At 42.3% G+C, this 16,526-nt stretch overlaps 1 protein-coding gene across 1 annotated transcript; it reads left to right on the top strand.

Moving 5' to 3' along the window:
• The first annotated feature begins 1,243 nt into the window (after positions 1–1,243).
• LOC119879315 (phytanoyl-CoA dioxygenase, peroxisomal-like) lies at positions 1,244–14,759 on the top strand. The gene is made up of 6 exons (XM_038589656.1): positions 1,244–1,409; positions 6,087–6,168; positions 7,393–7,574; positions 9,845–9,994; positions 12,529–12,663; positions 14,644–14,759. The coding sequence occupies exons 1-6, from the start codon at positions 1,287–1,289 to the stop codon at positions 14,671–14,673; spliced, it is 702 nt and encodes a 233-aa protein (XP_038445584.1). The 5' UTR covers positions 1,244–1,286; the 3' UTR covers positions 14,674–14,759.
• The last annotated feature ends 1,767 nt before the right edge of the window (positions 14,760–16,526 follow it).

The following is a 16,526-nucleotide window of genomic DNA, read 5'->3' as shown; positions in this document are numbered from 1 at the left end:
AGTGTGTGGTCATACTGCTCTATTAGGTAGTATCTTTGGTTTATCTTAAATTACCTTTGTAGGAGAAGACATGATATCCATGGAATATTATCATAGAGCCACAATTCTGATGTAAATTATTGGATGGGATGCTCTGAGTTGTGCATATGCTATACACTGACTTGGGATTTTTCAACTTTGATTTCTTCTGAGAATGTATGATTTAATAAAACATAAAATCTGTTATATTTAAAATAAAATTAAAATATAAACTACTGGATTTGATTCCCCCTAAAAAAACCATACATATTCCTTACAAATCAAATTACAAAATCAGAGAAAATAAAGGAATTTTAAAACATCATTCATAATTCATTACATAAGGCAATCACTTAAAAAAAGTGTTTTTAAAAATTTTCTTTTTTTCATTTTTTCAGATAGTATCTTGGTTTCATGCAAATCTAAGTATATTTTACTATTATAAGCACTATCCATGCTATTAAGTCCTTCATTTTTTAAAAAACGATTAATTAAGAGAGAGAAAGCATGAGTGGTAGCGAGTGAGAGGAACAGAGGGAGAATCCCAAGCAGATTCCCCACTGAGCCATAGTAAGCCATGGGCTCAATCTCAGGACCCAGAGATCATGACCTGATGTGAAATTACCAGTTTGCACCTAACCGACTAAGCCACCCAGGGCACATGCTCTTCACTTTTAAAGCCCGAGTCCTATCTATCCCATTGAGTGGACATAAGTATTAATATTCTTCTATTTTTTGGTGACAGTAGTTAATGTTTTGGATTTACCTTTTCTAAATACATGTTGAGTTTAGGGGTTCCTGGCTTGCTCAGTCAGAAGAGCACATGACTCTTGATCTTGGGTTATGAGTTCGAACTCCATATGGGTATGGATATAGGGATTACTTTTAAAAAAATGAACAAACTTAAAGAAACCATTAGACATTAAATAAAAAGGTTCAGATATTTTCTTAGAGTAAATAAAAATAGAAATGCCGGATGGAAGAGTAGTAGAAACATTTCTCAGGTTCTTGATACATAGTGTTGGGTTGTGATTTTTCAGTTGGACTTATTTGAAAGTTTTCTTTCCTTTAGGTATACTCAGGATAATGATGTCCTAAGCCTAGAGGTCAACTTGGTGCAGAGACACCATCTGCTCAATCTTTGTGGATCTTTCCACAGAACAGGCCAGGCAGGTGCCTAGAGCCTGCAGTAATGACATCATCTGCCAATTTCATTTCCTAGGGACCAGTTTGAAAGGATCTGCAGAGGGGAGGTGAAACCAAAACAAATGATAATAATGAGAGATGTGTCCATTGCAAAATCAGAATATATTCCAAGTGAAAGGATGATTTCAAAGATCCAAGGCTTCCAAGAAGACAAGGAACTCTTCAGATACTGCACTCTCCCTGAGGTTGGAGAACCTTCCTGTGTTTTCTTTGTTTTTAGGTTAACAGCCCACCGACATGCCTGCCCCAGGAATTGCTGCTTTTCCTTTATCTGAGCCCCTCTCTGGTGGCTGTAGAGCAGTGGTTCTCAGTTGGAAGAGCACATCTGGTGGTGCCTGGAGCCCTGTCAGGTTGCCACAAGGTTTGGTCTGTAGAGCCTGGGCATGCCGCTAATGGAGCCCAGGGAGCCTATAATGCACAGAACAGCCCCTCCCCCAATTAATGAATTATCCGGCCCCAAATGTCAATACTGGCCAGGTGGAGATACCCTGCTCTGGCGCTTGGTAATTAACCTGGTGGAGAAGGGCGGGAATTCTGCAGTGGAGAGGGGAGCCTCTCTCACACTGAATATGGGCATATCAACAGGAGTCACATTGCAGATCCCACTCACTATACATCCATTTATTGTTGCTTTTGTTTCTGTGAATCTGGTAGTAGAGGTTTAAGTAGGTCTTTAGAGTTAAACTTGTCTAAAAAATTCTCATTCTTTAAGCATAAATCATGTTTATAAAGTTATCCACATAATATAGAACATGTAAAGTGAAGTCTCCCAACGTTCAGCCCCACTCACTGCCAAGCTTTTAGGTGTATTCACTAGAATTCTTTCATGGCCATGAAAATGCATACGTAACCCCCCACGTTTTGTGTATCACGGGAACAAACTGGTTGTCACCGAGTCTTGTCCACTTATAATAGATCTCAGACATCTTTCCATATCACTTACATATTATCACTTATGTATCTATATCATACTTGCAAATTTCTGCATAAATATATGACAGTTTATGGATAATTTATTTAGAATGGTTTTAGATTGTTTATTGTTTTTTAAAGATTTTATTTTTCATGAGACACAGAGACAGGCAGAGACATAGGCAGATTGAGAATAAGCTACCTGTGGGAAGCCATGTAAGACTTGATTCCAGGACCCCAGGACCATGACCTGAGTCAAAGACAGACACTCAACACTGAGCCACTCATGTGTCCCTTGACACATGGCACACTTTTTTTTAAGGGGCACTTTGCATATAGAACATTTTGGAAATTATAACCCCAAGTGCTATTAGATAATTTGACTTAATGGGAACCTGGCTGCTTTAGTTGGTAGAGCATGGGGGATTTTTTAGTTTTTAAGAGGTATGCACTTTTTTTCTTTTAAGATTTATGTATTTATTTTAGGCATGAGAAGGGGACGGGGCACAGGGAGAGGTAGAGGGAGAATCCTCAGGCAGACTCCCTGCTGAGTGCAGAGGACGACACAGTGCTGGATCCTTAGACCAAGATCATAACCTGAGCCCCAACCCAGAGGTGGACATTTAACCAAGTGAGATACTCAGGATATTCATGAGATATTCATAAGAGACGCAGAGAGAGAGGCAGAGACAGAGGCAGAGGCAGGCTCTTCACATGGAGCCTGCGCAGGACTTGATCTCTGGACTGGGATCATGCCCTGAGCCAAAGGCAGATGCTCAATCGCTGAGCCACCCCGGTGTCCCAGTTGCATGTGGAGATTATTTAAAATTTAGAAAAAAAAATACTTAAATAAATAATTAAAAAAAGGAAGAAAATTGTCCTCATGAGAAAAGACTGTACAGGCAGGCCACCTATCATGTCCAGCCCCTTGGGTTGGGGACAAAGGGGGACATGGCCCCTGAATCATCTATTCTTCCCAACCTCAAGTCTTGCAATAGAAATGGAACTTGTGAGCATCGATCAAGGAGGAAAAGCTTGAAGTTAGAGGTAACTTGTGTTAGATGAATCACGATGAGGCCTCCAGGGTTCCCACCTTTTGTGTAACACGGGAACAAACTGGTTGTCACTGTGTTTTGTCCACTTATAATAGACCTCAGACATCTTCCCATATGACTTACATATTATCACGTGTATCTATATCTATATCATACTTGCAAACTTCTGCATAGCATCCCATTGTGTCAATGTACCACAGTTTATGAACCATTTATTTCAAATGCTTTTAGTTTTATTTTTATTATTTTTTAAAGATTTTATTTATTTATTCATGAGAGACACAGAGAGAGAGGCAGAGACATAGGCAGAGGGAAAGCAGACTCCTCACACAGAGCCCGATGCCGGACTTGTTACCTGGACTGTGATCACACCCTGAGCCAAACGAGGCTCAACCCTGAGCCACCCAAGAGTCCCGGTTGTGTGTGGATATTACTTAAAATTTAAAAAGATCTTTAAACAAATGTTAAAAAAAAAGAAAGAATATTTTCCTCATGAGAGAAGACTGTACAGGCAGGCCACCTATCATGTCCAGCCCCTTGGGTTGGGGACAAAGGGGGACAAGGTCCCTGAATCATCTATTCTTCCCAACCTCAAGTCTTGCAATGGAAATGGAACTTGTGAGCATCAATCAAGGAGGAAAAGCTTGAAGTTAGAGGCAACTTGTGTTGCCTGAGGCCCTGGGTACCCGGAGGCCTCCAGGGTTCCCACTGTTCTCAAGTGTGCACCATGCACCTACTGGTTCATGCAATGACTTTTAGGAGGTGGGTACGATATAGTAGTTGGGTATTTATTTCAATATGTATTGGAAAAAGTAGCTGGTGCATCAAACCTATGACTTCAGGAATATTATTAATCAGGATAAGACATGAGTTAATTTAGGAAAATTATTGACTAATATTGGACAGTTAGCAACATATGCTAGAAATGGTAAAATGTCTCTTGAGTCACTGAAGTTTAGAAAATACTGGTAGGAGATGCTGGGCAGGCATGGCCCGATGGAGCATGTGAGTCTTGATCTCAGAGTCGTGGGCTCAAGCGATAGAGATTACTTAAAACCAGGAAACAGGAAAGGAAAGTATATGAAGAAATATATTTGAGGAATATATTCTTCAAAGAAAATATCACAAGAAAATATAAAAGATGACACCCTTTATAAAAAAAAAAACAAATATGAGCCCCGACTCCTAGGATTTGGGACCATTTCGAGTGTTTCATGCTCAAATTGCCAATATGGCTTATACGGGAGATCAAGTAGTGAGAAAGCAGTAGAAGAGGCTTCATTTTTTGAAGTCAGACAGAACTGGAGATGGAATACCGTCCTTTTCGTTGAAATTGCTCTGCCACCTTGGGCACTTTATTATCTGCAGGATAATGATCATTTAAATCGGATCTTTAATTCCTGGGGGCATTACTTTTCAGGGATTGTTGTGAGACTTAAGTGGCTGACACATAAAGCGCCTGGCAGGTGGTAGGCATGCAAAGCTGAGTGCTTTCCTCCCTAGTGGGTTAGATGTAGGAGGGAGCACACCCGCTGCCAGACCTTTGGCCAAATTCAGCCTCCCCACCCCGCCTCTGCTTCCTCATACTCTGTAACTGCACCTTGCTGTCAAGCACCAGTGCCCATGTCATTATTTAACATCCTTCCAACAGAATATAGATGCCATGGGAGGAGGGACCTGTTCATCTCACTCCCTGCTGTCCTTTTCCTTTTATCACTGTCTGGTTTGTAGCCCTCAGTGAAGAGCTGTGGAAAGGGAGGTGGCCTGACTGTGAAGTGTCCCCCTGTTGCTGTTCTCTTGTCCCCTGGGCTCTGCATGGCAGCTGCACGTTATTGGGGCCTCTGCTCATGGTCCTTTCATTTATTATTCTCTTTAATGATTCTACTTATTTGAGAGAGAAAGTGAGTGAGATCAAGAGAGATCATGAGTGGCAGGGAGGGGCAGAGGGAGAGGGAGAAGCTGACACCTCTCTGAGCAGGGAGCTGGACATGGGGATCATGACCTGAACTGAAGGCAGATGCTTAACTGACTGAGCTGCAATGGTGTCCCCCTACCACCTTTTTAAAAAGTGACTTCTACACTCTAGGAGTAGCTTGCAGTCACGACCCCGAGATCAACAGGTTCATGTTCTAGTGATTGAGCCAGCCAGGTGCCCCTCGTGGTCCCTTCTTATGAAGAGTCTCCGTGAGGGGAAGAGGAAGGTGCCTTCTCCCTGGGCATCTATGGACAGTGTCAGGTGAAAGGAGGGTATTCCTGCCCTTCCCAGTTGAAAGCTGAGAGAAACTCTTCGCATTCTCATAGAAAATGGGGTTTGGTTTCCAACTGGCTTTAAAAGCCTGTTTAAGGGCAGCCCCGGTGGCCCAGCAGTTTAGCGCTGCCTTTGGCCCAGGGTGTGATCCTGGAGACCTGGAATCGAGTCCCAAGTCGGGCTCTTGGCATGGAGCCTGCTTCTCTCCCTCTGCCTGTGTCTCTGCATCTCTCTCTTTCTCTGTATCTCTCATGAATAAATAAAATCTTAAAAAAAAAAAACCACTTTTTAATTCAGAGTGTTACAGATTTCCAGTGCTGACTTTTTCATTCTTTGTTTGCAACGTTGGGAAATACCAACTTTTTTTTTTTCTTTAAATAATTGTTTGATAGAGAGGGAGAGGCAGAAGGAGAAAACCTGAAGTAGACCCATTACTGAGCTAGGACCCCAAGGCAGACCTGTATCCTATGACCCTGAGAACATGATCTGAGCTGAAATCAGGAGATGGATGCTTAAGCAACAGACTCACCCAGGCACTTCTACCAAGTGTTTTGTATAACTATGTGCATTTTGACTCTCGTACAAATAAGTGTACATTGTACTACGTGGTTGTTTATTTGATTTCTCATGCAACTCTTTACTCTTAGATTCTGAAATATGTGGTGTGCTTCACTGGACCCAATATTATGGCCATGCATGCAATGCTTATAAACAAACCTCCAGATTCTGGTAAAGTGCTTTTATTTCTTAAAGTAGAAGCCAAAAACAAAAAACAAAAAACAAAAAACACAAAAACCCAAAACAAAACTAAACAAAAAACAGAAGGGAAAAGTAAGAAAAAGTTTCAAGGATTCAAACTATAGCTTTGTGCATAATGCTGAACTTTGAAAAACAAATGTGGGGATGCCTGGGTGGCTCAGTGGTTGAGGGTCTGCCTTTGGCTCAGGTCGTGATCCTGGGGTCCTGGGATCGAGTTTTGCATCAGGCTCCTCACAGGGAGCCTGCTTCTCTCTCTGCCTGTGTCTGTGACTCTCATGAATAAGTAAGATCTTTAAAAACATAAAATAAGGGCAGCCCGGGTGACTCAGCGGTTTGGCTCCGCCTGCAGCCCAGGGTGTGATCCTGGAGACCCGAAATCAAGTCCCACATCAGGCTCCCTGCATGAAGCCTGCTTCTCCCTCTGCCTGTGTCTGCCTCTCTCTCACTCTCTGTGTCTCTCATGAATAAATAAATAAAATCTTAAAAAAAAACCCAAATGTGTATAAAATGTGTATATACCTTTAAGTCTTAAAACAGTATGTAAAGAATTGTAAGTAGAGTTTCATCGTGAGAGGATTTCAGATGTCAACTCTATGGTTATTTTTTCTTATTTTAAAGATTTTATTAATTTTTTTGAGAGGGAGAGACATCATAGAGGAAGGGAGAGAAGCAGATTCCCTGCTAAGCAGAACCCTATGCAGCTTGATCCGAGGGCCCTGAGATCCTGAGCTAGAGAAGGCAAATGCTTAACCCACTGAGCCACCCAGAGCCCTTAGAGGCCTTTTATTAATTAGTTAGCTGATATTTTTTGCATCAGCCACTTAGAAGGCTAACAGGGAACCTCAAATTTGGTTGCTCTCTTCAATTACTCAAACTTTTTTTTTCTTGAATTCTAGCTTCTATGCCCAAACCACAATTACAAAGGAATAAAACAATAGAGTTCATGTGTATGAATTGCTAGTGAATGTTGTGTGTCAGTAAGTCCTCGGCTCCCAGAAACCCAGAAAAAAAATAGAGGATCTGGAGTTGTCCTGTGGATTTGATATTCAAATTTGATGCTTATCTCTGGACTGATTCTCAATAATGTTGTTTCACTTCTTTGGGTTTTGTGGGAATAGTCATTGCTGTGGTTTTGCAGGCAAAAGAGATGAAATCTGAGATGCAAGTGTGTATTAACAGCAGGTTCTGTTTCAGGCAAGAAGACATCCCGCCATCCCTTGCACCAGGATCTGCACTACTTCCCCTTCAGGCCCAGCAATAAAATTGTCTGTGCTTGGACAGCCATGGAGCACATCGACAGGAACAATGGCTGTCTGTGTGTGTTCCCAGGCACACACAAAGGCTATCTGAAGCCACACAATTATCCCCAATGGGAGGTATGTCTGCGTAGAGGAGGCATCATTTTTTTGTTGTTGTTTTTTGTTTTTTGTTTTTTTTTAGGTTAGCTTTTTTTTGTATTTTTTTATAGGGTTCGATTTTTCAACCTATAGTATAATACCCAGTGCTCATCCTGTCAAGTGCCCCCCTCGATGCCTGTCACCCAGTCACCCCATCGCCCTGCCTGCCTCCCCTTCCACTACCCATTGTTCCTTTCCCAGAGTTAGGGGTCTCATGTTCTAGCTCAGAGGAAGAATCTGTTTTTTTTTGTTTTTGTCGTTGTTTTCTTTTAAGATTTTATTTATTTATTTGAGAGAGAGAGAAAGAGCACAAGCAATGGGAGAGGAGGGGAGGAGAAGACAAAGGGGAAGGGAGAGGGACAAGCAGACTCTGCTGAGCACGAGTCAGATATGTGGCTTGAACTTCGCACCCTGAGATCATGACCTGGGTTGGCATCAAGACTTGGACGCCCAACTGACTGAGCCACCCAGGCACCCCTAGAGGAGAAATCTTAACCAGAATATTGTTTGTTTTGATTTCACATCACTCTCCCTAAAGAGCTTTAACAATCAGATGGCATTTCCTTCCTTACAAAACATCATTATAGGATTTACAATTAGGGTCAGGGAAGATTCAAGGATGTCAGGTAAAATAACCATTTTTCCATCAAGAAGTGTTGGAAAGCTGACCAGTGTGGGGCACTTTGGTAGGTACTATATAGGATATGAAATTATCAAGCCCAATTGCACAGGTAAGATGTCAACACTTGCAACACCACATGCATGTGTAAAGTGCCAACTACTTCTTACCCACTGATTGATGGCTCTTGGCATAAAGAAGAGAGAGGAATCATCTCTTTACTGCTAGAGAGACCAATGAAGACTCTGGGGAAGCATGAGTAGTATTCCATTGCATGACTGTTACATGGTGTATGGAATTGAGCTAGTTGAGGATGGAAGAGTATAGAAGGCTTTTGAGCCCATGAATGGTGAGATCAAATTGATCCTTCAATAATGATAATCTAGAGGCTTAGAGCAGGATATACTGGAGGTAGGGCTCCAGAGGCAGAGAAACCAGAGAGGAGATGATAAGTGTTTTAGGTATCAGACAATATGGTCTTGAAATCCCATAATGATGGTCAGAAAGAGAAGAGCACGGGTTGTTAACGCAGGAAGAATGAATGTGGTCTGTAGGAAGTAAAGAATATGGCTTTCAGGACTTCTGTCTCAATTAGATTCTTGCACTGAGGATTAGTGCCAAGGAAAATACTGGGGTCTGGATTCTGATATAACTGAAACTGTGAGATTCACAAATTCAGTTGAGTTTTGGGGAAAGTTTGGTGCAGGCAACAGAAGTGGGCTGTGGCTGACTTAAGCCAAACGAAGTGTTTTGGAGGGTGGCAGGCACCTGCTGAGTCCATGGAAAGGCTGGCTAGCTCTGATGAGCAGGAGAGTGGGGGTTATGTTCAGTGGGAACACTCGGGGTGGGGCACCTGGTGGGGTCAACTGAACTGTGATCATGACCAGTGCCTTCCATCTTCTGCTCAGATTCAAAGTGACCACAGTGGGCGGTTAGATTGACTTAGCTTAGGTCACGTATCAACCCTGGCCAGGAGAGAAGTGCACTGGATGAAAACCACAACTGAGTCCAGCAGGAAAGCAGTCCTTTCCCCAGAAGAATGTGGCACAGTCTCAGGAAGGGAAATGTGATGCCGTCCTTCCACCATAACTATTACTTAATGAAATAACTGACTTGGGAAATAGTTATAAAAAACAGAATGTTTTAATTTACTGTTTTTCTTTCCTTACTCTGCATGTGACATCAGTGCTTTCTGAGCTGAGAAAAATTGAGATTTTCTCTCTGCTGGTTTGGGAGAACAATTAGCTTCTTAGAGGTACTCCTGAGTTATAGAAGAATGGTTCAGGCAAAGTTCTAGGTGAGGAGAATATCATCCTGGGAAAGAATGATTATACATTCAGGCTTGAAAGGTGATCTCCCATGTTAACTGCAACATGCAACGTTGATCTAGATCCTCAATATAATACAGTTATGAAGGGTGAGAAGAAATTTCAGCATCTTCCTTTGCCTCCCTAAATCCATGATTTTAATATCACAATGTGACTTTCACAGCCACACATCTGAGAAGCTTTTGTATATTTGCAGTACCTGTTAAGAATCTATTTATCTTTCTCTTGGAAGAACTTAGGAAATCTACTTTTTAGTCATTGGGTTCCTCAAATACAGAGTTGGGTTCTCTTATGTGTTCTAGGGGGGCGTGAACTTAATGTTCTATGGGATCCAGGACTATGATGAAAACAGCCCCCGCGTGCACCTCGTGATGGAGAAAGGAGACACCGTTTTCTTTCATCCTTTGCTCATCCACGGATCTGGCTGGAACAGAACTCAAGGATACCGCAAGGTATGCATTACATCACCGTGCTTTCCAAAGACGAATAGGTTAGAAGCAAAAATGTCAAGATATGTGAAACTTTATGAGATTTGTGATGTTTAACTAAACTGCTCTTGCTCTGGTTTATTTACCAGGAAATATATTTGATACCACATTCTTTTTTGCTAAGTTATCAGTAGGAGGCCATGTGACCTCCGGTTCCCAATCCTACTGATCGTGAATTAGGAACATTCATAGAGTTGCTTGGTAGCCCACAGCCTGTGCTTTTGGAGACAGAAAGAATGGATGATGTACTAAAATCTTAAAATGGGAAATGGATATAGGAACCATTTATGACGGCAGTTTATAATAGCTTTGTTATTGAATTGGCTGCCCAGAAATAAGATTTAGCAGCGAGCCATGGTTTTTGCCCCTTAGCTATGAATATATTAAAAACCTATTGATTTCATTGCTTGCATTAAAATTTGACAAAATTTCCCATATTCCCAGATTTCTCTCTTCTCAAAAATTCAGCAGCTCTGACAGTACTGTGGACTGACATTATTCCACATTACATGGCTCTTATTACGATATATAGGGGGTTTTTGGGGTTGAGTGAAGCGTGCCAGTTTGTCACACCAACACCCATTGTCTCCCTAGGTGCAGGGTTAGCTACCATGTTTCATCTTCCATTCATTCATATTTCCACCAGGTCAACAGGGCCAGGATGAGGGTGAGGCAAGAAAGCCCTCTCCTCCAGGGAAAATTTAGCAGGGGTCGGGGGATGGTGCCAAACACCTCAACAATCAAGTTAAATGATAGTTTAAGGCAGTATTTAGAAAATCAAAATCAATGCAAAAAATACCTTGATGAACACAATGCCAAAATTTTAAATAAAGACTAGATCAGACTCCCCACCAACATGATCCTCAGAACTGTACAAGCAGGGGTACAGCCACAATGACATAAATAATATGAATGTTCATGAAATTCATGAATTTGGCCATTTATCATGTGTCCTTGGTGTCAAAATTCAACTTGATATAAAAAATGGAATTTTATGTATATGCATCTGTATCAAAACAGCAAGCTAAGACAAATAGTCTTAAAGTCTGTATGAGTTAGAGAATTATATTACTTCCTATATGATCAGGGTTATAAACTGAGTAGGATAACAACATACTGAAAGATCTCATGTCAAAACCTGAAAATATAGTATAAAGTGATTACTGTATGAAACTAAAAGGTAAATGATAAGAAACCAAGTAATGTGATTGATAATATCCTAACTTTGTAATTTTTCAATAGTTTTTGAACTACTTTATTTGGGAAAAGATGAACCCCTACAAAAAGACTTAAAAATGCATATATGGTAATGTACTTATCCCCTTGGATGTCACTTTTTCTTGGTGTGGTTTGGGGGCTTCCATGGGAAATGGGGGTCCCTGTGTGGCTCAGCGGTTGAGCGTCTGCCTTGGCTCAGGGGGGTGATCCCAGTCCGGGGATCCAGTCCTACATCGCGCTGCTTGCATGGAGTCTGCTTCTCCATTGCCTGTGTCTCTGCTCCCCTCTGTGTCTCTCGTGAACAAATTTAATAATATATATAATAAAAAAATAAAAAAAAAAGGAAATGGAATTTGTGACTCCACTGTCTACAAATCTCATGTTGTAAGCAAAGCAGACAGCCCTTCTGAGAGGTGAGGTCATCTCAAGAGAAGAGAACTAACATGCGACTAGGAAAGTGAGTTTTAAGTTTATCTGCTGATAACCTTTTCAAGAATGGGAACAACCGGGCAGCCCCGGTGGCCCAGCGGTTTAGCGTGGCGAGCAGCCTGGGGTGTGGTCCTGGAGACCCAAGATCGAGTCCCATATTGGGCTTCCTGCAGGGAGCCTGCTTCTCCCTCTGCCTGTGTCTCTGCCTCTCTCTTCGCTCTCTCTGAATGAATAAATAAGTAAATCTTAAAAAAAAAAAAAAAAAAAAAAAAGAATGGGGAGAACCAAGTAACCTCCTTTCCCTTAAGAAGGAAACAAGATGTGTACCTTATGTGAATGATCTTGGACTTCAAATGTCCTTTTGATTTGAAAGGGGTGGGTGTGTATATTATTTTCCTTTGCAAGGTATTTTTAATGTTGATTTCCCTGATCTTTAGACATTAAAATAACAAAGCACCACAAACTCAGCTGAGTAACTAACTTCTGTGACTAAGAAGAGGATGAAGAACCCTGGAACCCATTCCTGTTTAGGACTGGGGATATGCACTAGCTAGATAAATCACATGTTAAAAAGTTTAAAGTCCTCTTACTCTTGTCATTATGTTCTCAGCCCATTTTGAAAACAAGTATCCCAGGGAGCTTAAAACCTCTTGGAATTTCTCAGTCAGCCTTTAGCTGTACCTAGGGGGAGAAAACTCCAACCCCAAAGAGGCTAATCCAAGACACGATGGAACATTCTAGAAATCAAATGCTAGTGAAATAGCTGATGTTCTAAAAGAAGACTTTCTGTTTGGTTGTTGCTGTTAACAGATTTTTTTCTCCCCCAATATTAATCATTTCACCCTGCACAGGCAATTTCCTGCCATTTCGCCAGTGCTGACTGCCACTACATCGATGTGAAAGGCACCAGTCAAGAAATCGTTGAGAGGGAAGTTATGGAGTTAGTACACAGATTATACGGAATTCCGAAAGATACCAGCTTGCAGGTACGTTTGTATGAGATGAAAGATTTATAAGACTATTTTCTTCAATGCATGACAATACTCATATCTATTTTTTTAAAGATATTCTTTATTTATTTGAGAAAGAAAGAGAGAGGGAGAGAGAGCATGAGCAGTGGGGAGAGAAAGGGAGAGGAAGAAGTAGACTTCCTGCTGAGCAGGGAGCCTGATGTTGGGATCAATCCAGCAACCTGAGATCATGAACTAAGTGGAACATAGAGGCTTAACCATGGCCACCCGGCAACTCTGTTATCCCTGATTTAATTTGGAAGCATAATGTGCATTGTTTAGAGCACCGTGCAGAAGCCTTGCTGAGATCCACTGAGAATTTCAGCTAATACTTGCTTCCCCCACGTGGGGCACCTGAGCATCCCAGACTTCTTTATGTCTTTTGGCCGCCCTGTGCTGTGTAGGCTATCCTGTTCCAGGACAGGCAGGTAGGAAAGGAAACAGCAGATCTGGAGGAGAGCAAGTGAGCAACAAAAGCCACCTTCTGAATGCACATAAGGAAAGTTAAAGGTTTGGGATATTACCCATAGGCCTCCCTTAATTTCTCTACAACAGAGTATTTACATATATGCAGATCCAATAACTGTCCCAGAAGCAATTCTCAAGCAGGTTTCTGTGTGGGTCAGTTAGCATCTGGGGTTCCACGGAGCTGATGGCAGAAACCACTGATGCTTATCAAGAGGGGACATGAGACATTATTTCATATGCTTTGCTACTTAATACACAACACTTGTAAAGTAGTTGCGTGTAGCTAGTGGGCATTCAGTGCTGCCGATGATCCCCAGACAAATTACAGTCAAGCCAAAGAAATAAACATATTTGCCTGGTAGACAAAGACATTTTAGCCTCCGAACCAAGAGGCTGATCCTATGTTCCAATTTGCAGAATCACCAATATATGTTTTCCTAGGGGGTGACAGGACCTCCACGTAGACTGAATGTAATGATAACTCGGCCCCTCTAGTACTGTGAAGAGTACCGCACACCAGCACTACGCTACTGGGCCACTGGGAATCACCTTCTGAAAGTCATTCCCAGCTGAAGAATCTTACTTCCCCCTTGGCCCCTTCTCCCTTTAGAACCTATGAATCTACCCCATATCAGAAAAGACTCTCATTTCTCATTTGCCGTTGGTGGGAAGTCTTGTCCTTCTCTCTTTGCCCAGTTTTTAAAACGCTTTTATGAAGGCATCCTATTTTGTGAAGTGGGGCTTCCGGGCAACACACTGATTCTTGCAGCAGAAAACAAAAGCATATATTGTGTTGGCAGTTTGTCAGGGTTGTAAATGAATGAACTGCCGCCAGTATTTATTTCAATTATTTGAGAGAGAGAGAGAGAGAGAGAGAGAGAGAGAGGAGAGAACGTGAGCAGGAGGTGGGGGTATGGGCAGAAGGAGAGGAGGGAATCTCCAGCAGATTCCCCACTGAGCCAGGACCCCAACACAGAGTCCATCCCAGAACCCTGAGATGAGTTGGACTCTGACTGAGCAACCCAGGTGCCCCAAGAAAGTTTGTTGACTCAAAAGTCTCAGTTGTTTGATGAAGAACAAAGCAATAATACCAAATCACCCCAATACCAAATCATGACCTGATTTTCACTGAGGAGCAGATCACTCTAGATGAGGCAGCGAGTGGCTAAAGGAAAGCCAGACAAGGAGTACAGGTCTTCTTGACCAAACAGCATGCTAAGCCTGTTGAGGACACCTGTAGTCAACAGGAGCACCAATTGGCACAGGCTGACTGGCCTGACTGGCGTCTGGCTCTCTCAGTTTGTTCAACATGATTTCAGATGTTGACAAAGTAAATTATTGGGAGTCTAAAAAATGGTTTATTTACTGATAGGACCACTGTGAGAGATTTTTCCACTTAACTATTCGTAGATGCTAGAATCTACTTTTTTCTTATGCTGAACACATTCCAGTGTTCCGTGGACTCCTTGTGGTTGGCTTTATTTCCAGGATGTCTTTAGACTGGGAGACAGCTGGTGAAAGGAAGAAGGACCAACCTTTGACAGTGGCCGTCTGCTGGAGCTCTTTGAGAGGAAACCAAAAGGAATCAAGATGCCTATGGAACCGTTTTAATTAATGAGCTGTCCTAATCTTCTTGTCACTTGTTATGAAGATCACAACGCACTTACAGGGAACTTTGGGATCTGGTTAGCTCTGGGTGAGGGGCTGTCTTGCTTTAATGGATGAACAGGTGTACCAGTGGCATATTACATTGTCCAGGAATACTACTTTGCACCTAATAAAGGTCACTGATGGGTCTAATTTAAGTGTGTTCAGTTACTTTCATCCAGTTAGCTCTTTGCCCAAGCAAGAAGGAAAGCTTTGAAACTCAGGGTCTGCTGACTTTTTCGCATCCCTCTTCTGGAAATCCCACCACCCACTGATTTCATGGCATGAGAGACTTCTCAGATCTAGAACACTGTCCTCTACACACACGTTTAATGAAGGGCATTGTGGAGTGAGGACAAGGGTGGATGTTCATGCTCTGACACATGTCCTTGTGTCCTTGAGTCCTTGCATGACTCTTCCAACCCAGCCAGCTTGCTTAAAGAAAAGCCAGAATTTTTCCAAATCTTTCTCTGTTGCTGAAGAAGGAAGACAAAGGTGACTTCCTCTGCTAGTTAGGCAGCTGGAAACCTCAGCATTTATGAATGAAACCTAAACTCTCTCAAGGTACAGGGAAATTGTTAGTTTCGATTTCTAATGGGCAGGAACTGGGGAAATTTGTTTTTTTTTTTTTCATTTAAAGATTATTTATTTATGTTAGAGAGAGCACAAGGAGCAGCAGGTTGGAGGGCAGAGGGAGTGGGAGAAGAGCAGACTGCCGCTGGGCAGGGAACCCGATGGGGCTCAACCCAGGACCTGAGCCTAAGGCAGAGAGATGTTTACCCACTGAGCCACCCAGGTGCCCCATGGGGACTTTCTTGTAATACAGAGCTGTGTTTCTACACCAGCTGAGGGTAGGCAAAGACCACATACTACTGATTATTAAGCATACCAGTTAGAATTAGATCAGGAATAACAAGGGTCCTTTCTTTCAATCTGCTAAGCAGGAAGTTGTTCTAAAGGACGTTCACCTTTTTTTGTTGGTTTCTTTGAGGACGCTTTCTTTCCTTCTCTTTCTTTTCCTTGTGAGAGACGCTCAGAGGGCGAGAGAAGCAGACCTCTTTGCCTAATGAGGGCTCGATCCCCAGGAACCTAGATCAGGAGATGAGCCAAAGGTAGATGCTTAACCTACTGAGCACCTAGGTGCAGGAGGACACACAGTTTAAGTTCACATCTGGCTGGAAACTGGAGAAGGTAAGACTATCCCTGACAGGGTTTAAGGAAATTGGATTATGGAAGAATTGTACATAAAATGTACATAAGGAATACGGTGTAATCAGCATGTATGGAGCACTGTTCTAGCAAAAACATTTTTTAACTCTTCAAATTTCAAATACATTTGAAAAAATAAACTTCAATAGGAAAGCAGACAGCACAGTTTATGTCCCTTAGGCATTTCTGGTTGCCAACTAGTCTCTCAGGAAACAATCATTTCCCATTTGTTCTGTGTCCCTGGTGTCCATGAATTCATTTCCCAAACATCCAAGCATCCATTCCTATTCAGCGCAATAGGACTAGATGTCAAAGAAAGACAACAAGTGGAGGAGTTAGGACGGCTCCTTTTGTCTGTGTGGACCCACCTGGGAGAGGTGGGCAGGAGGATCAGCTGTAGAATGGAGAGCTGGGACGGGATTACCACCGGATCTTGGCAGAATGAGGAGCAGCCTGGTTTCCCAGTGGCTGTAAAGGGGAGGGATTTATCCTGGGCTAACCTTTTATTTCCCCAG

This window comes from Canis lupus, unplaced genomic scaffold (genome assembly GCF_011100685.1).
Source record: "Canis lupus familiaris isolate Mischka breed German Shepherd unplaced genomic scaffold, alternate assembly UU_Cfam_GSD_1.0 chrUn_S60H219, whole genome shotgun sequence".
In the NCBI taxonomy this organism is placed as follows: domain Eukaryota; kingdom Metazoa; phylum Chordata; class Mammalia; order Carnivora; family Canidae; genus Canis; species Canis lupus.
Note: the sequence above shows the minus strand (reverse complement) of the source record. Positions and strands in the feature narration are given on the sequence as shown.